Source organism: Canis lupus, chromosome 2 (genome assembly GCF_011100685.1).
Source record: "Canis lupus familiaris isolate Mischka breed German Shepherd chromosome 2, alternate assembly UU_Cfam_GSD_1.0, whole genome shotgun sequence".
Taxonomy (NCBI): Eukaryota; Metazoa; Chordata; class Mammalia; order Carnivora; family Canidae; genus Canis; species Canis lupus.
In genome coordinates this window covers 71,311,232-71,337,604 of record NC_049223.1, presented here as the reverse complement: position 1 = coordinate 71,337,604, position 26,373 = coordinate 71,311,232, and the positions used below count along the sequence as shown (strand labels likewise).

General features: G+C 43.8%; 1 protein-coding gene and 1 non-coding gene across 4 annotated transcripts; one reads left to right on the top strand and one right to left on the bottom strand.

Moving 5' to 3' along the window:
* Positions 1–396: 396 nt before the first annotated feature.
* On the top strand, positions 397–26,252 carry TRNAU1AP (tRNA selenocysteine 1 associated protein 1). 3 transcript variants are annotated; one of them, XM_038531362.1, is made up of 9 exons: positions 397–508; positions 1,027–1,124; positions 9,473–9,572; positions 10,186–10,238; positions 11,868–11,999; positions 13,296–13,415; positions 16,808–16,970; positions 17,161–17,194; positions 25,380–26,252. In XM_038531362.1, the coding sequence occupies exons 1-9, from the start codon at positions 482–484 to the stop codon at positions 25,514–25,516; spliced, it is 864 nt and encodes a 287-aa protein (XP_038387290.1). In that variant the 5' UTR covers positions 397–481; the 3' UTR covers positions 25,517–26,252. The 3 variants fall into 3 exon arrangements, with proteins under 3 accessions (XP_038387290.1, XP_038387292.1, XP_038387291.1); XM_038531364.1 differs by lacking the exon at positions 11,868–11,999; XM_038531363.1 differs by lacking the exon at positions 13,296–13,415.
* On the bottom strand, positions 8,395–8,494 carry LOC119870577. The gene has a single exon (XR_005356241.1). It is a non-coding gene; the product is annotated as a small nucleolar RNA U13 (small nucleolar RNA).
* Positions 26,253–26,373: the final 121 nt, after the last annotated feature.

The window sequence follows — 26,373 nt, the reverse complement described above, 5'->3', positions numbered from 1 at the left end:
GCGGCTGAGGCAGACCTGTCCGGGTTTGCCCAAGGTCACACAGTGGAACTGGATCTTCCTGGGGACTTTTTTTAGTGTGCATATATTTGCAGGGTTTTTCAGTTTTTGTTTTTACAATGAGCACACATTAGTTTTGCAATTGTAAATGTAAGTGTGTGTGTTTGAAAACATGATCAGAAAGAAACCCGAGAAAACCAATTAGCCGAGCAACCCCAGGCCGGCGCAGCGTGTGCCCCGCCCGCTCCCGCCCGCTCCGCGGACTCCCGCTGGCTCCGCCCTCAGGGAGCCGGGAGCTCCGCGCCCCACCAGCCGGGTCGGTCGGCAAAACCCGGCGCGGCCGGAGCCGGCGCGGCCCTGGGCGCCGAGGTTCGGAGCGTGCGCAGAGGGCGGCGGAGGCGCATGCTCCCTGGCGGCCCCGGCCCCGCGGTGTGGCGCCGGCGCGGGCCTCGTCGGGCCGCGGAGTCCCGGCCGGCCTGCGGGCATGGCGGCAAGCCTGTGGATGGGCGACGTGAGTGAGGCCGGTGTGCCCGGGCCCGAGGAGGGCGGGTCTTGGCGTCCCGGGGGAGGAAGAGTGAAGGGGCAGGGTCCTCGAATCCCAGAAGGGTGGAAGTGCACGGGGAGGACGGCCCTTTGGGTGACACAGGCGCGTCCCAAAATCTAGGTGAAGGGACGGAGTCTGAGGAGGGCGCTTTCTGGCCTCTCGCCTGCGTTCCTGGAAGCGAACGGGAGGCGCCCCGGGGGGATGGAACGGCAAGAATCCCACGGGCTGAAGGCTGTTGTGGCCCGTGGACTGGAGGGTTAGGGGTCCTAGATCCAGGGAGGGGGCTCCCCACAGGGAGCAAGTGTGACGGGAAGGGAGGCAAAGGATTGGAACGTTGGAACGTGGGAGGTGGGACTCAGGGCCGCCGAGTGGATGAAGAGCCCCGCTCCCCTCACCGCGCCCCCGCCAGCCGCGCGCAGCCCGGCCCCGACCGCCGCGAGGCGCCCGGACGCTACCCTGACTGCCCTGCTCTTGTGTTTACGCAGCTGGAGCCCTACATGGATGAGAATTTCATCTCCAGAGCCTTTGCCACCATGGGGGAGACGGTGATGAGCGTCAAAATTATCCGAAACCGCCTCACTGGGTACATTTTTCTCCTTCGATCTTCTCGGTTGTCCCTTTATAGACCGTGCTGCGGTCATTCTCGAGAATGTAAACATGGACAACTCGGGGCTTCCAACCCCTCATAATAGTTAATAGACTGTTAGAGATGCTAACATTTTTTTTTTTTTTTTTTTAATTCATGAGAGACAGGAGAAAGGCAGAGACACAGGCAGAGGGAGAAGCAGGCTCCAAGCAGGGAGCCAGACGCGGGACTCGATCCCTGGTCTCCAGGATCACGCCCTGGGCTGAAGGTGGCGCTAAACCGCTGGGCCACCCAGGCTGCCCATTGCTTAAGGACTGGACCCTAGAGCCAGAGTGAAAGTTATGTCTACTGTGCTACCTTGGGCAAATTACTAAACCTCTCCATTTCCATTTCACCGTGACTATGAAAATGGAGATCATAACACCATCTATAGACCTCATGGAGTTATGGTGAGGGTTAAATGAGTTAATTCGCATTCAGCATTTATTTTTTTTTTAAGATTTTATTTATTTATTCATGAGAGACAGAGAGAGGCAGAGGCAGAAGCACAGGCTGAGGGAGAAGCAGGCTCCGTGCGGGGAGCCTGATGCGGGACTCTATCCCAGGACTCCAGGATCACGACCTGAGCCAAAAGCAGATGCTCAACCACTGAGCCACCCAGGCGTCCCCGCATTCAGCATTTAAAGCAGTGTCTGGCATATGGAAAATTCTCTATAAATATAAACAGATCGTGATCTGCTAGGCAGTAGGCACTTTAAAATCATGTTTTGGTGGGGGTGCCTGGGTGGCTCCGTCGTTAAGCCTGGACTCTTGATTTTTGGCTAACGTCATGATTTCAGGGCCCTGAGGTCAAGCCTGCAGTGGGGGGCTCTTGGCTGGGTGTGGATCCTGCTTAAGATTATCTTTTTCTGGGATCCCTGGGTGGCGCAGCGGTTTGGCGCCTGCCTTTGGCCCAGGGCACGATCCTGGAGACCCGGGATCGGATCCCACGTCGGGCTCCCGGTGCGTGGAGCCTGCTTCTCCCTCTGCCTGTGTCTCTGCCTCTCTCTCTCTGTGTGTGACTCTCATAAATAAATAAAAAAATATTAAAAAAAAAAAGATCATCTTTTTCTAAAAAAAAAAAAAAGATTATCTTTTTCTGGGGCAAATGGGTGACTTAGTTAAATGTCTGCCTTCTGCTCAGGTCATGATCTCAGGGTCTTGGGATTGAACCCTGTGCTTTGCTCACTGGTCAGCGGGGAGTCAGCTTCTCCCTCTGCCCCTCCCTTTGCTCATGCTCTCTCTGTCAAATATATTTTTTTAAAAAATTGTTTTTAAAGATAGTATTTATTTATTCATGAGAGACACAGGGAGAGAGAGGCAGAGACACAGGCAGAGGGAGAAGCAGGCTCCATGCAGGGAACCCGATGTGGGACTCTATCCCAGGACTCCAGGACCACGCCCTGGGCTGAAGGCCACGCTAAACAGCTGAGCCATCCAGGGATCCTAAATAGATAAAATCTTTAAAAAAAAAAAAAAAAAAAGATTATCTCTGTCTCCCCTGTCCAACCCCCTTGCGTGTGCTCTCTCAAAAAAATAAGTTTTTTAAGATACTATTTTTTTGTAGATTTATTGATTTACTTATTTTAGAGAGAGAGAGAGCACGAGCTGAGGAGAGACAGCAGGCAGAGGGAGAGAGTCTCAAACTCTCTGCTGAGTGTGGAGCGCCATGTAGAACTCAATCATACAGTCCTGAGATCATGACCTGAACTGAAATTAAGTCAGACGCTACCCTGGTGCCCCAATAAATAAATCTTTTTTTTTCCAATAAATAAATCTTAAGAAAAAAAAAATTTACTTTTAAGCAATCTTTACACCCAATGTGGGCTCAAACTCACAACCCCAAGATCAGGAGTCACCTGCTTCATGGACTGAGCCAGCCAGGTGCCCCTAAAATCATTTTTTAATTTTAATTTATTTTTTAAACATTTTTAATTTATTTATTCATCAGAGACACACACACACACAGAGAGAGAGAGAGAGAGGCAGAGACACAGGCAGAGGGAGAAGCAGGCTCCATGCAGGGAGCCTGATGCGGGACTTGATCCTGGGAGTCTAGGATCATGGCCCGGGCCAAAGGCAGGCACTAAACCACTGAGCCACCCAGGGATCCCCATTTTTTAATTTGTAAATTGTATTTTTTAATGACAAAAACGTCTGAGCTAAATACTATTATTAGAGAAGCTTCTTAACTGTCTTCAAGTTTACAGAGCAATAAATGACAAGCCAAGACTTAAAATCATGAGTGCCCTTAACTCTTATGTCATTCACTTAAAACGTTATTTTTAGAAACAGTACTATGTGCTATTGTTCTAGGTTCCTTGGGTACATGGCTGAAACAAACCAGACACACACAGTCCCTCTTCTCATGGAGTTTATATATATTACATTCTAATGGGGATCCCTGGGTGGCGCAGACGGTTTGGCGCCTGCCTTTGGCCCAGGGCGCGATCCTGGAGACACCCGGGATCGAATCCCACATCGGGCTCCCGGAGCATGGAGCCTGCTTCTCCCTCTGCCTGTGTCTCTGCCTCTCTCTCTCTCTCTCTGTGACTATCATAAAATAAAAATAAATTAAAAAAAAAAATTACATTCTGGGGATCCCTGGGTGGCGCAGCGGTTCGGCGCCTGCCTTTGGCCCAGGGCGCGATCCTGGAGACCCGGGATCGAATCCCACGTCGGGCTCCCGGAGCATGGAGCCTGCTTCTCCCTCTGCCTGTGTCTCTGCCTCTCTCTCTCTCTCTCTCAATCTCTATCATAAAAAAAAAAAAAAAAAAAAAAAAAAAAATTACATTCTAATGACACAGTAAATATGTAAGCAAAACAAAATGCAGAGAATATTTTGAGATAGTGGTGCTATATTGCCTCTACATTCTTCATTCTCCTGAAGGGTTTTTAGTTTTCCTTAGGGTTTTAGTTAGAAAAAGAATTTTTGAGGATCCCTGGGTGGCTCAGTGGTTTGGCGCCTGCCTTTGGCCCAGGGTGCGATCCTGGAGTCCCGGGATCGAGTCCCACATCAGGCTCCTGGCATGGAGCCTGCTCCTGTGTCTCTGCCTCTCTCTCTCTCTCTCTCTCTGTCTATCATAAATAAATAAATCTTAAAAAAAAAAAAAAAAGAATTTTTAAAATCAATTTGACAGTGTTTACTGAGCAGCTACTCTGCCAGGAACTCTACTAAAGCAGCTTGCTAAAACATCAAATGGTTGAAAAATATAGATGAGAGAGATGAAGTGTGGTCAGTTCTGGCTGTTTGGTTGACAGGTAAACCTTTGTGTATTCAGAATCCCAGTACCTATTACTGAAACCCAAGCTCGGCTGCCTGTAGCTGGAAAGGCCAATATTCTAGAGATGAGAGTTTTATTTCTTATTTTTTTCCTCCTGATTCTGCTCCACCCCCTCCCAGAGATCAGTTTTGATTGACAAAGAAGATGAGCTTTATTCAGGAGGCCTGGGAAGAAGGCAGACTCTTGTCCAAAAGCTAATTCCAAGTTTTTTCCTGGCCCAGAGATTTTTAAAGTGATTTAAGGTAGTTAATCAGTTAAGGGAATGCAGTGGTGTATGACAACTCTTGACTACGTGCAGTCTCAATGGTGCCAGCAACAGATGTTATCACAGTGCTTGGAGGTATTGCAGTGGGCTCTGGTTCAGGGATGGGGAGATGTTGTGCAAGAGGATTTGCGTCCTTGATGCCCATAGTGGTGTAGGAGAGCATGGTGACACATAGAAGTTTTCTGTTTTTTCTAGGAAAGAATGCATGATCTTTAAATGTCAAAGGTTTAGTTAATCAGTCACGTGGGCTAAGAATGCTTCAAGACTACTATGTTGGTCAGAGGGGCCAAAAGCAGCTTCCTACCTAAGAAACGATTTTCTTTTATTTCTCTTCTCTCTTTCCTCCCTCCCTTCCTTCCTTCCTTTTTCTTTCTTTCTTTCTTTCTTTCTTTCTTTCTTTCTTTCTTTCTTTCTTTCTTTCTTTCTTTCTTTCCTTCCTTCCTTCCTTCCTTCCTTCCTTCCTTCCTTCCTTCCTTCCTTCTTCTTTCTTTCTTCTTTCTTCTTTCTTTTCCTTTTTCTTTTTTTCTTTTTATTTTTAAATTTTTTATTTATTTACGAGAGTCACAGAGAGAGAGAGAGAGGCAGAGACACAGGCAGAGGGAGAAGCAGGCTCCATGCACCGGGAGCCCCACGTGGGATTTGATCCCGGGTCTCCAGGATCGTGCCCTGGGCCAAAGGCAGGCTCCAAACCGCTGCGCCACCCAGGGATCCCTCTTTTTCTTTTTTTCTTTTTCTTTTTCTTTTTCTTTTTCTTTTCCTTTTTCTTTTCCTTTTCCTTTTCCTTTTCCTTTTCCTTTTCCTTTTTCTTTTTCTTTCTTTTCTCTTTTCTTTTCTTTTCTTTTCTTTTCTTTCTTTTCTTTTCTTTCTTTTCTTTCTTTTCCTTCGTCTTTCAACCATTTTATGAAATGAGAAAAAACAGGGAAGCCGTGAGGCCATTCACATACATATATACAGTGTGGAGGGACGGAGGAAAAACCAGCACCACAACAGGTAGTAACTGCTAACCAACTTCCTCAAAGCTCCTAGCAGTAGAACACTCAAGACAGGAGCATATTTATATAGATCCATGCCTGTTCTCTGAAATTGTCAAGGACACGCATTTCCACTGGCCTATCTCTGTAAGTTTTTCTGTATGAAATGCAGTGGAAGTTTTCAGTGACTCCAAGACAGGCATAGAGAACTCATTACCTGTCCCTGTCTGGATTGTGGGATGCCAGGATGTGACAGGACAGGTGGAAAGGGAGAAGCAAAAAAAAAAAAAAAAAAAAAAAAAAAAAAAGAAAGGGAGAAGCACCCACGCAGCAGTATGGAAGAAAATATGGTGAGAGCGAGCCATGGAGGGGTTTCCCCCTGCTGCATGAGGCCACTAACACACCTTGACTCTGAGCCTTCAGGTCTGATCAGCAGTCTCAGAACCCTGTGCCCATCCATGGAATGTCTCAGGTAGAGCTGCCCTAGTCCACCGGGCCCCCAGTTTTCATCCTGAGGTTTGAGGGGCTGCAGCCCAGGGCAGGGATGAAGAGCTTCTCTCAGGGAGAGCCAAGAGTGTGCTATCCTTTCCCTGAGAAGCCAGGGCTCTGCTGCTCCCTCCTCTTTAGAGTTGGTACCTCCATCCCCCCAGTTCTCTACATACTGTCTCCACTGGCTTTTTATTTGCACATTCTAGGAACAGATTTTCTGACTGGTAGATCATGCTAGCCTAAATATCTCTTATTTTTGCTCTTGTAGACAGAAAACCCGAGATAATTAGCTACTGTACGAAAACACATTCTCTCTCTTTTTCTTTTTTAAAGATTTTATCTGGGATTCCTGGGTGGCGCACCGGTTCGGCGCCTGCCTTTGGCCCAGGGTGCGATCCTGGAGACCCGGGATCGAATCCCACTTCGGGCTCCCAGTGCATGGAGCCTGCTTCTCCCCCTGCCTATGTCTCTGCCTCTCTCTCTCTCTCTGTGACTATCATAAATAAATAAAAATTAAAAAAAATAAAGATTTTATTTATTCATGAGAGGCAGAGACATAGGCAGAGGGAGAAACAGGCTCCCTGCTGGGAGCCTGATGCAGGACTCAATCCCAGGACCCCAGATCACAACCGAAGCCAAAGGCAGATGTTCAACCACTGAGCCACCCAGGTGCCCCTGAAAACACATTCTGTAACACTTTCTACTTTATTGAAATAAGATTTGGAACTATCTTTTTTTTTTTTTTTTTAAGATTTTATTTATTTATTCATGAGAGATACAGAGAAAGAGAGAGAGAGACAGAGACACAGACAGAGGGAAAAGCAGGCTCCAAGCAGGGAGCCTGATGCAGGACTCGATCCCGGGTTCCCAGGAGGCGCCAAACCGCTGAGCCACCCAGGCTTCCCTTTTCATAGATTTTTGAAAAATATTTTATTTATTTATTCATGAGAGACAGAGACATAGGCAAAGGGAGAAGCAGGCTCCCCGTAGGAACTTAATGCAGGACTCAATCCCCGGATGCTGGGATTACAACCTGAGCGAAAGGCAGATGCTCAACCACTGAGCCACTCACATGCCCTGAAGATTCTATTTCTAAGTGATATCTACACCCAGCATGGGGCTTAAACCCACAACCTGGAGATCAAGAGTCATATGCTCTACTAACTGAGCCAGCCAGGCACCCCAAGGTTACATATATTTAACTACAATTTTTTAAATTCAAAGAGAAAAAAAGAAGGCAGTCAGATGTGAAGCACCCACATCTTTCATTCATCACTGATGAGACTAAAACATGGTATAGCTGCTGGGGGCAAGTGTCTGGCAGTTCCTTATATACATCTGCCCTATGAGTCAGCAAGTCTAGTCCTAGGTATTTACTTAAGAGAAATGAAAACTTCTATCCACTAAAAATAGGACTTGAAAAGAGTGTTCATAGCAGCTTTATGACAATGGCCAAAAATTGCAAGCAGCCCAGGTATCCGCAGATAGATAAATAGATAAATATTGGTGAATACCACTCAGCGATAAAAAGAACAAACTAGTAATCTAACAACAAATGAATGACTCTCAAGCATTATGCTAAATGAAGGGTCACCTGGCTGGCTCAGTTGGTGGAGCATGTGACTCTGGATCTCAGGGTCCAGAGTTCAAGCCCTGTGTTGGGTGTGGAGCCTACTTTTTTAAAAAAAGCATTATGCTAAATGAAGAAGCCTTTTACTGTATGATTCCATTTACTTAAAATTATAGAATGTACAAAATTTATGTGTAGTAAAAATAACTCAGTGTCTAGGAGATTTGTGTAGTTCATTGCATGTATATTTCATTGCTTGTAAACCAAAAGAGAGAAAGAAAGAATTGTAAACAATAATTGAATAAAATGCCTGTTGAAGTAATTGAGGGAAGTATATCAATATCTACAATTTTGAAATATATCAGTAAATAAGGATAAGTAAGTAGAGGGATGGATAGATGGACAATTATGTGACAAAAAAAGTATAATAAAAAGATTCTATTTATTTGATAGAGTGGGAGTACACAGTGAGAGGGAGGGAGAAGCAGACTCCCTGCTGAGGAGAGAGCCCTACCCGGGGCTGGATTTCAGGACCTTAAGATCATGACCTGAGCTGAAACCAAGAGTCGGAGGCTTAACTGACTGAGCCACCCAGATGCCTCAGAATATGTTTTATAGTGGTTTTTAATCTTTTTTTTTTTTTTTTTCATGTCAGGCAGGTCGTGTGCCATGGTTGTAAGAGTTTGAGGGAGGTACATGTCACGACAGTATAAACACTGAGTCATCACACTTATGAACTACAAAAGGATCACTTCCTGTCTAAGTATAGGAAAGCTCACACTCCTTTTCTCATAACCCTGGATTTTTAGAGGTGAGACTAATTGTCTTACATAAGGGCCTACATTCTGGAATCTGTTTTTGTTTGTTTGTTTTTTAAAGATTTTATTTATCCATGAAAGACAGGCAGAGACATAGGCAGAGGGAGAAGCAGACTCCCTGTAGGGAGACTGACCGTGGGACTCATTCTAGGACCCCAGGATCACACCCTGAGCCAAAAACAGATGCTCAACCACTGAACCACCCAGGTGCCCCTGGGATCTGCCTTTATTTGCTTCCTTATGGTGGTGTTTTACTTGTTCTGTCCCTAATGTTTCCTATAAACAGGACATTAGATTTAAGGGTTTGATTCCTAGGGGCGCCTGGGTGGCTCAATAGGTTAAGCATCTGACTCTTGGTTTTGGCTCAGGTCATCATCTCAGGGTCATCATGAGGCTCCGCACTCAGCAAGGAGTCTCCTGCTCTCCAAGTCTCTGCCCCTCCCCCTGCTTGTGCATGCACGTGCTCTCTCTCTCAAATAAGTTTTAAATCTTTTTGGCAAAAGTACTTCATAGATGGGATTCCTGGGTGGCTCAGCAGTTTAGCGCCTGCCTTTGGCCCAGGGCGTGGTTCTGGAGTCCCGGGATCGAGTCCCACATCGATCTCCCTGCATGGAGCCTGCTTCTTCCTCTGCCTGTGTCTCTGCCTTTTTTAATGAATAAAATCTTTAAAAAAAAAAAGTACTTCATAGATGATACAGTACATAAATAAGCTGAGTCTGAGACTGACCCAGATGGGCATTCCTTATATTTAGGTTTGTATGTTAGTTCTGAACTGGAATAGGGCAGGGAACACAAACAGTATAGGCTCTGATTAGAAAAATATTTTTCCCTCTCCTCAGGCCAGGGCTGAGTCTCACCTAGGAATCCCATCTTTAACCATTCTTTTCCTCTTGTTTGCTTTCTTTCCAGAATCCCAGCTGGCTACTGTTTTGTAGAATTTGCAGATTTGGCCACAGCTGAGAAGTGTTTGCATAAAATTAATGGGAAACCCCTTCCGGGAGCCACACCTGTAAGGACACTTGGATAATGATGATGTTCCCATTTTTATTGTCATCGATAACTCATTTTTTGAATCCCTGCTGTATCCTCACTTTATTTAATCCTGTAACAACCCTGCACAGTAGGCATCGTTATCTTTGACAGTCCAGGAAGCTGAAGCTCAGGGAAGTGGAGTAACATGTCTGAGGCAGCACAAATAGTAAGTGGCAGAGGCAGGACACAAACTGAAGATTGGTTGCCTCTAAAATCCGTGCTTTTTGCACCCTGCCCCGCTGCCTCCCTTAACAGAAGACTTGAAACTCTAGACCTCTTGCCTGATTGAGAAAATAGAACAGGCTGGCAGCAGTGAGGACACATTTCAAGAGAGTTACATTCTGCTCTTCCCACAGTTACTTAGCTTACAGCTGCATCACGCTGGCACACCTGGGCTCATAGAATCATGGAGCTGGCAATGCCCTTAGCGGTCATCCGTGCCACCCCCTCATTTTATACAGGAGAAAAAGCTGAGGCTTAGAGAGGGGGAGATGTTTTGGCCAAGGTAATTTATTTCAGTTTTTTTCAAATATTGTTAGACTTTTGAAACACCTTTCTCTGTTTTAGTTTGTTTGTTTTTAAATTTCTAGGCAAAACGTTTTAAGCTGAATTATGCCACTTATGGGAAACAACCAGATAACAGGTAAGTACGGGATAGTCCCAAGGTAGCTCCAAGCCCCAGGAAATGTCTGGATAGAGACAGGATGCATCACTATGCTGGTCACTACCTAAAAGGAGGTTGGGGGGCCGAGGTTAGTCTGCTTTGCCTTCCTCCTGAAGGATGACTCTCTATCCTCTTCATCTAGTGGACCTGCCCTGTGTGCTTCTTGTCAAGTCCCATGTCTTCTCTATATTTGGTCCTGCCTTCTGCCCTGTTACTACCACAGTATTGATGTTTTTTCATTCAATAAGAATTGACCTGTTGTAGCAACATAAATCGATTCTTTCAGGGTGCTCTTCAAAAGCTTTAAAACAATGTATAAGAGATTTAAAAGGATTTGTGCCCACTGACCCCTAATTCTACTTCAGAATTTATATGTGGATGTGTGTAAGATTGGCCTCAAGTATTCATTGAAATGTTACATATAATGGGAGAAATTGGGAAACCAAATAATTTAATGATAGAGAAGTGGCTTAAATGACAGTATGTTCATTAATTGGAATACTATATATCCATTAATATGTCATTTTGTAGCAAATAAAGACACATTAAGAAGTTAGTGATAGGTTGAAAATGAAAAAATGCTAGAAACAAAACAAGTGAGTCATACCTGAGTTTTGTAAATTCTAAAAGAGAAGCCAGGGGCGCCTGGATGGGTCAGTCGGTTAAGTGTTCAGCTCTTGATCTCAGCTCAGGTCATGATCTCAAGGTTGTGAGGTTAGGCCCTTGCGTTTGGCTGCATGCTGAGGGGTAGAGTCTACCTTAAAAAAGAAAAAAAGAAGCCAAAGACAAAAATATAAAACAGAGTGTTCGTAGTGATTACTTTTGAGTTGTTGGGAAATTGGTAATTATATTTTTCTTTGTCTTTTTGTGTATTCTGATTTAAACAAGGGATATGTATCATACTTGAACTAAGAATGAGTTTACTTTTTTTTTTAATAATTTTTCTAGAACAGAGGTTGACAAAATGTGACCTGACTTGTATCACCCATGAGCTAAAAATAGTTTTTATGCTTTTAAAGGATGTGGAAACAAAAACAGAGACCATAGGTGTCCCACCAAGCCTAAAATTTTTACTATCCGGCCTTTCGCAGAAAAAGTTTGCTGACCTATGTTCTAAAAGTTGACATATTTCATTTTAGTTATGCTTTCATTCTTAGGAGATAAGGTCCAGTTCTCATTATCTATCTTTTACTGTTTGAATTAAAAACATGCAGTGATGGGCTCCTGGTTGGCTCAGTTGGTAGGGCACACAACTCTTGATCTTAGGGTCATGAGTTCGAGCCCCTCATTGGGCATAGAGATTACTTAAAACATTTGCAGCAGATACAGAGTGTCTAGTTTTCTCTCTGGAGGACCTCTGATCAGGGCCCCCCACCTGCACTCTTCTAATATTTAAAGCCAGACAGGTTTTGTTCAGTGGGTTAAGCACTTGGGACGGGGGCTGCTTCCACAACACTTCTGCCAGGACTGCCAATGCAACAAATTAAGGACCCATCAGATGTGCTGTTCCCTGAGAAGGCCCAGGAGAGGTTTCTTAAAGTGAGCCAGAAGAGCTTGTTAGAACAGAGGTTTTGGTGTCTGTCTCTGAATCTTGTTCTCTCCTCTCAGCCCTGAGTACTCCCTCTTTGTGGGGGACCTGACCCCAGATGTGGATGATGGCATGCTGTATGAATTCTTCGTCAAAGTCTACCCCTCCTGTCGAGGAGGCAAGGTGGTTTTGGACCAGACAGGCGTGTCTAAGTAAGGCCTTACCTGTTACTGATGCCCACCTTGTTCCAGCATTTGTGTCATAGATGGAGGCGTTAGAGTGAGGCCATGTAGCACGGTGGTTAAGAGCACAGGCTCTGGAGCCAGACTGTGGTGTGCATCCTGACTCCAGTACTGGCTAGGGATACTACAGTAAACAAGTTACCCAACCCCTGACCCGATTTCCTCATCCGTACAACAGATGCAGATTAATCGTGCCTGCTCACAGGGCTGACCTAATGATTACATGATGTGATGTAAATAAAGCAGATAGGGTATGCTTGAGAGGTGTTTGCCATTTTATTTATTACTGTTACTTCAAAAGTGGAGAAACCGCAAGAAAGGCTTATTCTTGATCAGAGTAATAGCTATAAGCACAGCTTGAGTTAAAAACTCACAACCTGGATTGAATCCTGCTTCTACAATGATATTGGGCAGGTGATTAAATCCCTCTGAACTTGGTTTTTTTCTCAGTAAAATGCGGACTACTCTTATCTAATCTTTGGGCAGTTTGAAGAGATAAGCCTGGGGAAATGCTCAGCAGAGCCCCTAGGAAATAAGTATGCATGAAATGTTAGCTATCATTTGTTGATCTCCCAAGTAACATATGAGTCCAGGGGTGCTGGGCCGGCTCAGTTGGTTAAGTGTCTGACTCTTGGTTCCGACCTACTCTTGGTTTCAACTCAGGTCATGACCTCAGGGTCGGGAGATCCAGCTCCAAGCAAGGATCTGGGTTCAGAGGATCTGGGTTCAGCGTGGAGTTTACTGGGATTCTTTCCCTCTTCCTGTCCTTTCCCCTCTGCCCCTCCCCCCACTCGTGCGCATGGGTGTTCTCTCCCTGTCTAATAAATAAAATCTTAGAGAATATGAGTCCCTCAGAGCAAGAAGCTTGTCTGCTTGTGATTGCTGAGCCCCATTGCCTAACGTGATACCTGTTCTACAGGGCGGATGTGGTAAAATTTTGCTCAGTGAACTACAGCTGGTACTACCACCACTGCTACCATGATGATGGTGACAGTATTTCCGGTGGATTGGGAGGGAAGCCACTGTTCGGGAAGGATCCCATCAGTGAAGGTGTGGAGGGGAATGGTGAACTAAAGTGGGGGTTCCTCCAGTCTCAGGATCCTGCAGTGCTGGAGTATTTGCATTGCTCGGCGGCGGCGGATTTCTATTGATGGGACTCTCATCCCTTCCTGCAGAGTTTGATAGACTCCCCCGCTCCTCCGTTCTTAGACTTCACCTACATCACATTTGTGATCTAAATAGGGTGTGTGCTTTTGTTTCCTGCAGGGGCTATGGTTTTGTGAAATTCACAGATGAACTGGAACAGAAGCGAGCTCTGACTGAATGCCAGGGAGCGGTCGGCCTGGGGTCTAAACCAGTGCGGCTGAGCGTGGCAATCCCCAAAGCGTGAGTGCTGCGCTGGCGGGAAGATAGAGGGCCTCTGGACTGATGCCCGCCTGGACGCTCCTCATCCACTTGATTGTTGGAGCTTCCACATCCCGGATGGGAGACTGCAGGGAGGCCTGTTATTTGCCAGGCTTTCGTTAAAGACGAGCGAGCATAACCCTGCCCCTCTGGAAGTTTATGGTTGGGGCAGAGCTGTGACCAGCAAAGGCAAACATGTTCAGACATTGCTGGTAGCAGTATTGAGCAGGCATTTGGTCTCTGCATACTTAATGTTCCTGCTCTTTGCCAGCAGTGTCACTGTTAGAAATTTATCCACAGAATTAATAAGAATTGAGAAGGAAAGAAAATTATATCCAATTTTAGCTATGAGAATGGCTAAGAGGTAATGATCCAAACATTACAGAATATTACATACATCACTATCCTACCTGTGTTGCCAGGTGGAAAGCCCTTCTTCCCTTACAGTTCCAAGCAAGTTTCTCACTCAGTAGAAGACAGCTATTCTCTGCGTAGAATCTTCTGTCCTTTGGCTTGAAGCAGTGGTTCTCAACTGGGGACAATTTTATCCCGCAGGAGATATTGGCAACACCTGGGGATAATTTTGGTTGTCACAACTTGGGTGGGGAGGTGCTAGAGGCATCTAATGAGTGGAGACCAGTGATGCTACTAAGCATCCTAGACTGTACAGGATGGCTCCCACAACAGACTTATTTGTTCTGCCCCCAGGTCAGTAATGCCAAGGCTGAGAAATTCCATGCCAGGGTTGGAAGGGTACATTCTTAGGACAGGACTTTCATATAGCTAGGTTTTTCAAAGCAGCAAAAGATTTGGAGGTTCTTTGCTGCTTGGCTGGATTCAATACATGGAGGTCAGCCTGCGTGATTTTCCCCTCAAAATGTTATTTGTTTTATAGTACTATATAAGTCATTTGTTCTAAACCACTAGCATGGGTGGCTCAGTTGGTTAAGCCTGAGCCTTTGGCTCAGGTCATGATCCCGGGGCCCTAGGATTAAGCCCCACATCAGGCTCCCTGCTTAGTGAGGAAGACTGCTTCTCCCTCTCCTGCCCCTCCCCCTGCTTGTGCTCTCTTTCTCTCTCTCTCTCAAATAAATTAATATTTTAAAAAATATTTTAAAAATACCAATAAACTCCACTATATAAAACCATTAAAGAAAATATTTAAAAGAAAAATTTCCTCATTACTCTAAAATGACTGTTAGGATTTCTGACTTCCAGGCTTCTCCATAAACATCTGTAATATATAGATATAGACACACACTCCGTGTGGATCAATTTACATGTGGTAGATTTCTTTATTTATTTTATTTATTTATTTATTCATTTTTAATTATAATAGTGCTCATTCTTTTTCCCCCTGGTTTTCTTTATATATACCTTCCCTTTCCCACATAGCTGCACATCCTCATAATACATTTTAACAGCTGCAGGGTAGCCTGCAGTTCCTCTGATAATTGATGGTGTTGGTTTCTGATGTGTTACCATTTATTTGATCAACAGTGACTGATTCCCTAAAACTCTTAGGCTCTGACCTAGAGTTTGGAGTTGTAGCTATAAACAAGAGAAACAAAGTCCCTTCTGCAAGGAGGTTACTTCTGTTCCATTTCTTGGTTGATCATTGTTGTCAGAATTTGGTGCCTGTGTCTAGGGAGGTGCTATCAAGCACTAGGAATTGAGGGCAGTGAGAGGTTCCTTTGAGAGTTCATCTGTGAGAGCTCAGTGTGGAGAAAGAATAGAAATGTGCAAACCCAGGCCAGGGAGACCCCCTTCAGTTACGTGAACGTATCAGGAGGGTAGCAGACTCCTTGGAAACATGGTGGGGGTAGTCACAGAGGGGAACATTAGTAGTTTCCAGCCTTGCACTGGGCAGGGAGAGGGCCTAGCCTCCCCATCAGGAAGTGGTGCTAAGGCAGTCAGACGTGGAATTGTCTAACTGTTCTGGCCAAGTCCTGCTCACCATGTAGACATTGAACTCAAAAGGAGCTTGTGAAGAGCTCGTTCAGACATTGAGAATTTGTGGTTCCTGTGACAGGGTTTGCTGTGGTGGTTCAACTCCTGCTTATGACTTGGTTTCGTCTCTGGCTTCACCATGGAAATAGAATACACCAGTCATGAGGACGCAGGCGCATTCCACACCATGTGACAGTTATAATTCTCTTTATAAACCACCTGGCATGGTGGTCTGAGCTTCTGCCTCCTGCACGTTGCTTTGCACTTACGAATCTGGCTTTTTGGAGTATGATGACTGGAAGCGCATTGCCATGTTGTTCTGATTCTCTCGTCTAGGACTTCTGCTCAGACCCCAGGCCTGTCTCATAAGCCTACTCATACATGGTTTTGTGTATTTTTGAAAGCAATGCATCCTTTGCAAGCTTGACATTCTGTCTTTGGTTGGCAGTGGCTGGGGTAGCAAGTGGTTAGCAAGAAAAAAGCTATCCACTGAGCCTGGGCCTCAGCCCTGATTGGTGAGCTCAGGATATAGGAGCCTGGCAAGTGCTCACTTCAGCAGCACGTGTATAGGAGCCTGGCAAGATGTCTTGTATCTGTCAGGACAGGTGCTGTATGTAATGATGTAGTGTTCAGAAATGAGTCTTGGGGTTTTGGCTCCAGTCCTGGGTGGCCTTGGGTGAGTCACTTAACCTTTTTAGAGGTTCAGTATTCTCATCTGTATAATGGGAATAATAGCTCTGTCATAGGGTTGTACAGGACTTAAAATAGGAGCCTGTATATGAAAAACAGTGGACCCAAATCCTGAGTACCTAATCCATAAACAATAGCTGTGACTATAGTGGTGATGATAAGGCTACTGGAACACTTCATCTTTGGGGGAAAGAGGTGATTAGACATTTTGTAGTTTGAAATGTTTCCTGGATCATCCTATACTCAAAATTTTCAGGCCATGTTCACCTGAGCCTTTGTGGCTGGCAGAAAAACAGTCATCTCCCCCACCCCCTAACCTGGATCTTGAGAAGAAGACAAGTCAGTACTGACGAGATGATGATGATGATGATGATGATGATGATGATGATGGTTATTATATATATATATATATATATATTTTTTTTTTTTTTAGTACTGACAAGATTTGATAAGAGACCGTTAAAAACCCCTGACTCTGAAACCTAGGCTCTGGAGCCAAACTGCCTGGGTTTGGATCTCTGTGACTTTGGACAAATTATGTGACCTTTTTGGACTTTAGTTTCCTCATCTGTAAAAATAGGAATAAGTGTATTCTTATTGAATCAGGTTGTTGTGGGGATTAAATGGGTTAATCTGCAGGAAGCACTCCGGACAGCCCCTGGCCATGTAGATGTGCCATGTGATGGCAATGTTTGCCTGTGTTCATTTATTTTTTGCTTCTTTCTTTGTTTCAGGAGCCGTGTGAAGCCAGTGGAGTATAGTCAGATGTACAGTTACAGCTACAACCAGTATTACCAGCAGTACCAGAATTACTACGCCCAATGGGGTTATGACCAGAACACAGGCAGCTACAGCTACAGCTACCCCCAGTATGGCTACACCCAGAGCACCATGCAGGTAACCATGGTTTGGCAGATCTGGTCCTCTTGGGTCATGTCTTCCTCCATCACGGGATTAGTGAGGATGGGAGCTTGGGCTTCAGAAGAAATGAGGAAAGATGAAGTGACCTCTTTGTCAAAAATAAGGCCTCCTTGTCTTGGGCCAGGAATTTATGCTGCTTCTTACCCTCTTTTTGGTCTCTTGGCAGACATACGAAGAAGTTGGGGATGATGCGTTGGAAGGTAAGAAGGAAGTTTGTTTTCTCACTCCTCTTTCCTTTGTCAGGTGATTGCTCTGTGGCTGCCACTGTGCCTTTAGCTAGATGCAGAGGAATGAGAACTAGCACGTGCATAATTATAGTAAGAAGTGAGTGTGTCCTCCAGAGATGTGTGCGCAGTCCCAGGGAGCCTAGAGGAAGCAGCTCGACAGGGGACCGAGCCGGTCACTTCCTAGATGTGGGACATTCAATCCCCACTTGTAGGTGTCCAGCATATCTCTTGCCTTATGTTTGTTTGATAGTTTATAAAATTCATTTTTTTATCTCCTTTTAATTTTTTTCTCTATATTTTATATTACATTTTTTTCCTTGTTCTCAAGTAATAGTTATGATTGAAAATTTGGAAAATATGGTAACATCTTAAGAAGAAATTGAAAATCACCCCGATCCTGCTACATATAATAGACATATTTTTTTTTAATTAAAAGCATTTATTGTCATTTTTACTGAATTTAACAGAAGAAAAAGGAAAGTAAAACTGAAGGAATTGCTAATCTTTAAACAAATGACTTTTCAAATGAGATCATTAATACTTAAAGGATTTCTAAGGTTTGGGACGCCTGGGTAGCTCACTGGTTGAGCGTCTGCCTTCGGCTTAGGGCATGATCCTGGAGTCCAGGGGTCAAGTCCCACATCGGGCTCCCTGCATGGAGCCTGCTTCTCCCTCTGCCTATGTCTCTGCCTCTCTCTGTGTCTCTCATGAATAAATAAATAAATCTTTAAAAAAACTATGAAAAATAATTTTAATATGTTTCTGAATAGATGTTAAATTTTAAAGAAGTAAAATTTAGGGACACCTGGCTGACTCAACAGTGGAGCATGTGACTCTTGATCTTGGGGTTGTGAGTTCAAGCCCCATGTTGGGTGCAGAGATTACTAAAAATAAAATAAAATCTTAGGGCACCTGGGTGGCTGAGTCAGCTAAGCATCTGACTCTTGATTTCGGCTTAGGTCATGAGATTGAGCCCCATGTCCCGTCGGGCTCCACACTGGGCATGGAGCCTGCTTAAGATTCTCCCTCTACTCCTCCTCCTACCCCCTGCTTTCACACGCATACTCTCTCTTTAAAAAAAATATATAAAGTAAAAGTTAAAAAATAGTAATAAAGCACTTGTATACACATGCTGTCATCTGTCTCTAACAGCAGTGTCCTTGGAGGTGGGCCAGCAAAATACAGGAGCTCTAGTTGACACATGGAGAACTGGCCACCCAAGTGCTCTGCTCAAGCACACCCTGTGAGTTAGATGCTGAATCAGGCCAGGAGTCCCTGACTTTCTTTTTTTTTTTTCTTTTTTTAGTTCCTGACTTTCTATGCTCAGTCTCTGACTTCTCCCTCCAGGAGCAGATTAATCTTAACCTGATTATAATATTTTTGTGTAACTCCTTAGAATTAGAATTTTCCAGTCTCTTTCTCATCTATTAATATAATATATTAATACCAAACGTATTTTGTGCCAGGCCCTGCTACCTTTCAACATTATGATGGTGGATTGGTACCATTATAATCCCCAATCTACAGAAAAGAAAACTGAGGTTTGGGGAGTTAATAATAGCTAAGTCATGGAGGTTTTACTATGTGCAGGCCCTGTTTTACATCTATTTTTTTTTTTCCTGTTTTACATCTATTAATGCATTTAAACTTCACAACTATTTTGAGGTAAGTACAATTTATTCTGGTTTTACTGAATAAAAAAAATAAGGTAAAGGATTCAAATTACTTGTTAAAGGTTGATGGGAGTCACTCCTGGAACCCCTGCTGTCTTGCCTCAGTTGGAGTGCTTTTACCACTGAGTCCTACAGCCTCCCGCCCAGTTCAACCTAATAACCACCCAGCGGGGCCACAGCAGAGAGCATTGCTCTTCTTTGTCCCTTCCTTGGCTTCCGTGAGCCATGGTTCATCAGGCCCTGTCTTCAGACTGAGGAAGGATGCTCTATTGTATATGTATCTGTGGACTTCAGCGTACACAAATGCTTGCCCTTGATCGAGCTCTTTCCTAAACTGTTCCTGTAAGTTGTTACCTATGCTTAGTGGAGAAACCAGACTGGTCAGGCTCTCTTATAGTTTCCATAGGGAGCTTCTGTAAATGCTCAAACCTTTGTATAATTAGATTAAAATTCCAAGAGAAAAGATCCTTCTGGGTGCAGAAATAGGCATAGGACTTACATGAAAAGATTCGGCACTGGTTTGGAAGAGGAAACAGATTCTTAAGAGTAGTGAGAAAGCTGGAAATAATTTGCAAAAGAAACACACATGCCTGTAAACCACAAGAAAAAAAAGTTTAAACATGCTGTTTGTATCAGAGGCGATCTGTACTATATCACCAGTAGGATATAGGATGTGTAAATCTGTAAGGCAGGCCAGCAAGCTTGAAACACAGGCAGGATTTCTATGTTATGGTCTTGAGGCAGAATTCCTTCTTTGGGAAACCTCACCAAAATTAAGGCCTTAAAATTTTCAAATGAAAAAAAATTTTTTTTCAAATGATAATGAGACCGACATATATATATATTTTTTTTTTTAAAGACTTTATTTATTCATGTGAGAGACAGGCAGAGATGCACACAGGCAGAGGGAAAAGCAGGCTCCCCGCCAGGAACCCGACATGACTTGATCCTGGATCCCAGGATCATGCCCTGAGCCAAAGGCAGACGCTCAACCATCGAGCCACCCAGGCATCCCATCCCACCCATATTATTGAGGATTATTTATTGAGAGAGCACTTGCATGGGGAAGTGGGGCAGAGGGAGAAAATCCTAAACAGGCTCCATACCTAACACGGAGCCATCTGGGCACCGGAAGGATAATCTTAAAATCAGCTCATTACAGATGTGAATCACATATATAAAATACCTTCACACCAATACCTAGACTGGTATTTGACCAAACAGGGCACTAGAACCTAGCCAAGTTGACACATAAAAATTTAACCATCACACTATTAATAGGCAATTTTAAATTCAAATATACTTTGTTTCTTAGGGTGCCTGGCTGGCTCTTGATCTCAGAGTTGTGAGTTTGAGCCCCAACTTGGGTGTAGAGATTACTTTAAAATCTTAAAAAATACATATATTTTTTAAAGAATTTATATATATAAAATACATACTGTGTTTCTTAAAAAGTTAGTATTTTATTTTATTTATTTTAATATTTTATTTATTTATTCATGAGAGACACAGAGAGAGAGAGAGGCAGAGACGCAGGCAGAGGGAGAAGCAGGCTTCATGCAGGGAGCCCGATATGGGTCTCCAGGATCACGCCCTGGACTGAAGGTGGCACTAAACCACTGAGCCACCTGGGCTGCCCCAATTTTTTATTTTATATTACAGTTTTTATGATGTTTATATCCTTTGGATCAGTAATTTTACTTGAAAGATCTTTTTTGTTTGTTTATTTGTTTAAGATTCATATTTATTTATTCATGAGAGACACAGACTGAGAGAGAGAGGCAGAGACATAGGCAGAGGGAGAAGCAGGCTCCTCACAGGGAGCCTGATGCAGGACTCGATCCTGGAGCCCAGGATCATGACCTGAGCCAAAGGCAGGCACCCAACCGCTGAGCCACCCAGGTATCCCTTACCTTGAAAGATCTTACCCCAAATGATAATCAGTGGTCCAGATGAATGTGTATAGAGGATTTCTTAAACAGATGTAGTCTTTTTTTTTTTTTCCCTTGGTCTTTTTCTACAAGTATTGACATAGGGAAATGTTTTCAGTGAAAAAAGGGCCAGGTATAAAATAAGATACATAGTAAAAGCCCCGTTAGGGTTTTTGTTTTTTGGAATATAACTCACATAACAGACTTTACCCTTTTTATTTACCCTTTTTATTTATTTTCAGATTTCACCTTTTAAGGTACACATACAGTCCAGTAGTTTTTTTTTTTTTTTTTTTAATTTATTTATTTATTCAGAGAGAGAGAGGCAGAGACATAGGCAGAGGGAGAAGCAGGCTCCATGCCAGGAGCCTGACGTGGGACTCCATCCCGGGCTCCAGGATCACACCCTGGCCTGCAGGTGGCACTAAACCGCTGCGCCACTGGGGCTGCCCTCCAGTAGTTTTTAGAAGGGTCACACAGCTGTGTACCCATTACCACTAATTCCTGTGACCAGTGGCCAGACCAGTGGCAGTCCCTCTCCACATGCAGCCCCTCCTGCCCCCAGCAACTGCTTAGCTACTTTCTGTCTCTGAATGTACCTATTCTGGGCGGGTTTTTTTTTTTTTTTAATATATTTTTTTAGGTTTTTATTTATTCATGAGAGATAAAGAGAGGGAGAGACGCAGGAAGAGGGAGAAGCAGGTTCCCTACAGGGAGCCTGATGCAGGACTCAATCCCAGGACCTCGGGATCATGAACTGAGCCAAAGGCAAATGCTCAACCACTGAGCCACCCAGGTGCCCTAAAAAAAAACTTTTTAAAAAATATTTTATTTATTTATTCATGAGAGACAGAGAGGCAGAGATACAAGAAGAAGCAGGCTCCATGCAGGAAGCCCAACATGGAACTTGATCCCTAGACCCGGGATCATGCCTTGAGCCAAAGGCAGAGGCTCAACCGCTGAGCCACCCAGGCATCCCTAAAAAATTTTTTTAAGTAGGCTTCTCTCCTAATGTGGAGCTTGAACTCAACTCTGAGATTAAAAGTAAAGTTGCATCTCTACTGACTGAGCCAGCTGGGTGCACCAGGGCATTTTAAATAAATGGAACTATATATAATGTGTGGTCCTTTGTGAATGGCTTCTTTCACTTAACCATAGTGTTGTAGAGTGTGTCATTACTTCATTCTTTTTCATGGCCAAACAACATTCCATTCTGTGGATATCCATTTTATTGATAGATGTTTGGGTTGTTTCCACTTATAGTATTATGAATATACTACTTATGAGCATTCATGTGTAAGTTTTTATGGGGACATAAATAAGTTTTCATTATATAGGAGTGGAATTGCTGGATCATATGGCAAACTCTTTACATTGGAGGAACCACCAGAGTTTTCTGAAAGGGCTGCAGCATTTTCCATTCCCACTAAACTTTTCCAAAAATGGGTGCGCCATTTCCATTCCTACAAGGGCTGCAGTTTCTCCACATCCTCACCAGTAGATTGTTACTCAATTTTATTACAGCCATCCTAGTGGGCTTCAAGTTGTATCTCATTGGGTTTTTTTTTTTTTTTTTTAATTTTATTTATTTATGATAGTAACAGAGAGAGAGAGAGAGGCAGAGACACAGGCAGAGGGAGAAGCAGGCTCCATGCACCGGGAGCCCAACGTGGGATTCGATCCCGGGTCTCCAGGATCGTGCCCTGGGCCAAAGGCAGGCGCCAAACCGCTGCGCCACCCAGGGATCCCTCATTGGGGTTTTGATATGCAGTTTCCTGATGGCTAATGATATGGTTTTTTTTTTTTAAAGATTTTATTTATTTATTCATGACAGACATGAGAGAGAGAGAGAGAGAGAGGCAGAGACACAGGCAGAGGGAGGAGCAGGCTCCATGCAGGGAGCCTGGTGTGGGACTTGATCCTGGGTCTCCAGGATCAGGCCCTGGGCTGAATGAAGGCGGCGCTAAACTGATGAGCCACCTGGGCTGCCCAATGGCTAATGATATTGAACATCTTCGTATCCTTATTGGCTGTGTGTGTGTGTAGATCTTTGGAGAAATGTCTATTCAAGCCCTTTGTCCATTTTTAAATTGGGTTGTCTTTTTATTGTTGCATTATAAGATTTCCTTATATTCTGTTCTGGATACTAGTTCCTTATCAGACATATGTTTTACAAATTATCCCATTCCATGAGGTATCACTCCCCTTTCTAGATAATGTCCTTTGAAGCACAAACATTCATTTCTGTGAAATCCTATTTTTTCTTTTGTTTGTGCTTAAATGGTGTCATATCTAAAAGGTACTGCTTGTTTACGCCTGTTTCCTTCTCAAAGTTTAGAGTTTTAGCTCTTTTTTTTTTTTTTTTAATTTTTATTTATTTATGATAGTCAGAGAGAGAGAGAGAGGCGCAGAGACACAGGCAGAGGGAGAAGCAGGCTCCATGCACCGGGAGCCCGACGTGGGATTCGATCCCGGGTCTCCAGGATCAGCCCTGGGCCAAAGGCAGGCGCCAAACCGCTGCGCCACCCAGGGATCCCTAGAGTTTTAGCTCTTACATTTAGTTCTTTTTTTTTTTTTTTTTTTTTATTTATGATAGTCACAGAGAGAGAGAGAGAGGCGCAGAGACACAGGCAGAGGGAGAAGCAGGCTCCATGCACCGGGAGCCCGACGTGGGATTCGATCCCGGGCCTCCAGGATCGCGCCCTGGGCCAAAGGCAGGCGCCAAACCGCTGCGCCACCCAGGGATCCCACATTTAGTTCTTTAAATCATTTTTAGTTCATTCTTGTGTAAAGTATGGAGAGTCTAGCTTTATTCTTTGTGCTTTTTCCAGTTGTTCCAGCACCATTTGTTGAAAAACTGTTCTTTACCATTGAGTTGTCTGGTATCCTTGTTGAAAACCAACTTACTATAAATCTATACCGTGGGTTTGGACTCTTAAAACTTATTCCATTTATCTGCATGTCTATCCTTAAGCCACTGCCAGTTTTTATTACTGTTGCTTTGTAATAGTTTTTGAAATGGAGAAGTCCTTGAACTTTGTTTTCTTTCTTTTTTTTTTTTTTTTTAAGATTTATTCACTCATTCATTCATTCATGAGAGACAGAGAGAAAGGCAGAGACACAGGCAGAGGGAGAAACAGGCTCCAGGTAGGGAGCCTCACAAGGGACTCCATCCAGGGTCTCCAGGATCATGCCCCAGGCTGAAGGCGGCACTAACCGCTGAGCCACCCAGGCTGCCCACTTTGTTCTTTTTCAAAATTTTTTTTGCTATTATGAATCCTTTGCATTTCCATCTAAGTTACAATTAGCTTCTCCATCTGTTAAACAAAGCAGCTGACAAGGGATTACATTGAATCTGTAGATCAATTTGGGGCGTATTGCTATCTTAAGCAACATATTCCATTGTACACAGGATGTCTATTTTGTTAGGTCCTCTTTAATTTCTCTAATTGTAAAATAAGTGTTTTAATGAATGGTTATGTTTGTACATTTTATTTTTAAAAGACTTTACGTATTTATTTGAGAGAACACAAGTAGTAGGGAGCAGCAGAGGGAAAAGGAGCAGCAGACTCCCTGGTGAGCAGGAAACTCCACATAGAGCTTGATCCCAGGATCCCGAGATCATGACCTGAGCCAAAGGCAGACACTTAGCTGACTGAACCACCCAGGCGCCCTGCCCTGTGTGTGTGCATTTTAAACCAACACAAGACTACAAGTAAAAGTCTATAAAGGGTTATGTCATAGTGATTAAGGAGTTTTAAAACTTCTTTGTGAAAAATAATGTATACAGAAAAGTATGTAAAACAAGTATACAGTTCTGTAATTATAAAGCAATTGCTTGTGAAACCTTTATTTGGATCGAGAACATTGCCAGCCTCCAGAAGCTATCCTTCCCAGTCACAACCCTGCTAGGGAAAACTGTTGACTTTTGTGATAACCATTTATCCACCTAGATCTGCATCCTTAAGTAACATGATTTAGTTTTGCCTGTTTTAACTTCATACAATGCAGTTGTACTGTATGTACTGTCCTTTTTTCATTCAACATCATTTTTCAGTAAAATTCTGCTATAATTAACATATAGGTCTATTAGCTCCGAGTGTACAGTATAGTGACTTGACAATTCTATACATTACTCGGTGCGCATCCTGGTAAATTACTAACACCATTTGTGAGATCCACCAAGTTGAATGCAGCCGAGGCTCATTTTCATTGCTCTATAATGTTCCCTTTGAAGAATAGCGCTCTGGACTTCGTAGGTTTTTTTTTTTTTTTTTTTTTTTTGACTTCGTAGTTTTGATCAGATTTCCATAACCCAAAATTGAAGGCCCACACTAGGAAAGCCAGGGCATGTAAAGTCCAGAGATACGAGATGGACTAACAGCCACCATTATTTGAGTATTACTGTTGCATTCTCTAAGTAGACTCTACTTTGATCCTCAAAGGACAGGGAACTTGGGTGTGGGGAACAGGAAGCCCTGGGAGGAGGGAATGGAGTCCAAGCCTTGGAGTGCTTCTCCGGGTGCCCTGAACCCACCCTGACTTCTCTTGCAGATCCCATGCCGCAGTTGGATGTGACAGAGGCCAACAAGGAGTTCATGGAGCAGAGTGAGGAGCTATATGATGCCCTTATGGATTGTCACTGGCAGCCCCTCGACAGCGTATCTTCAGAAATCCCTGCCATGATGTAGTCAGGACAGAGGACAAGCCGAAATGGATGGACTGTGTGAAGGAGATGAGAGACTCCTTTTTAACAGTAATATTGGAAGAACTTTTACCCTTCTGGAAATGTTTTGTAAGATTTTAGTAATCAACTCTTCTGAGATTGACATTCCTGCAACACCGCTGCCTTCATTTGCCCATCAGCCTTCCCAGTTTGAAAACCAGGGTGCACTGTTGAGCAAGGTTCTAATTGTATTTAAACAACTTCCCAGGCTGAGTTATCTATACTCTCTTGGAGATAAAGGAGAGTTTGGGGTTATTAATAAAAGTGGATTCGGATTTTTTTTTTTTTAACCCAGAGCTCCCCCCCCGCCAAGTTTGCAGGCTAGATTTCCAGCTGGGAAGGAAGTTGCATGGAACCAGCTAAATCTAGACTAGAAGGCTTTAGACTTAGGGGCACGCTCCCAGAGCAACTCAGACAAACCCATGTTGAGGGTCTTAATTGTGACCTCTGTGTACCTGGCTCACCTGTTTCTTGACCTTAATTTCATTTGATGGGTATGAATTTCTCCAGTACCCATGTGGAAAATCAGAACTTCCCTACTTCTGTGCAACAGGAAATTGTATATCGGGGAAGGGCCACAACAAGGGCAACTTAAGATAAATAGCTTAAGTCAGAAAAAGCCTTCAGATGTTTTAGGGGACATGTCTTAGGCTCTGCCTGAATTTTCAGGCCTATTAAAGGATATATTATATACGATGGCAGTTATGGAATTGATCATATTGTCCTGAGAGGTCAACCTATTTTTATGGAAAGATGGACACTGTAATGGTATGGAATATCCAGCAATTCAAGAGACATTAAAACACAGGGCAGCCCTGGTGG

Bases quoted from the DNA above. Each gene is read 5' to 3' on its own strand.
- TRNAU1AP (XM_038531362.1), top strand. From the start codon at position 482: ATGGCGGCAAGCCTGTGGATGGGCGAC. The intron at 9,573-10,185 runs GTAAGGACACTT...TTAAATTTCTAG, and splicing joins CCCTTCCGGGAGCCACACCT to GCAAAACGTTTTAAGCTGAA. The intron at 10,239-11,867 runs GTAAGTACGGGA...CTCTCCTCTCAG, and splicing joins GGGAAACAACCAGATAACAG to CCCTGAGTACTCCCTCTTTG.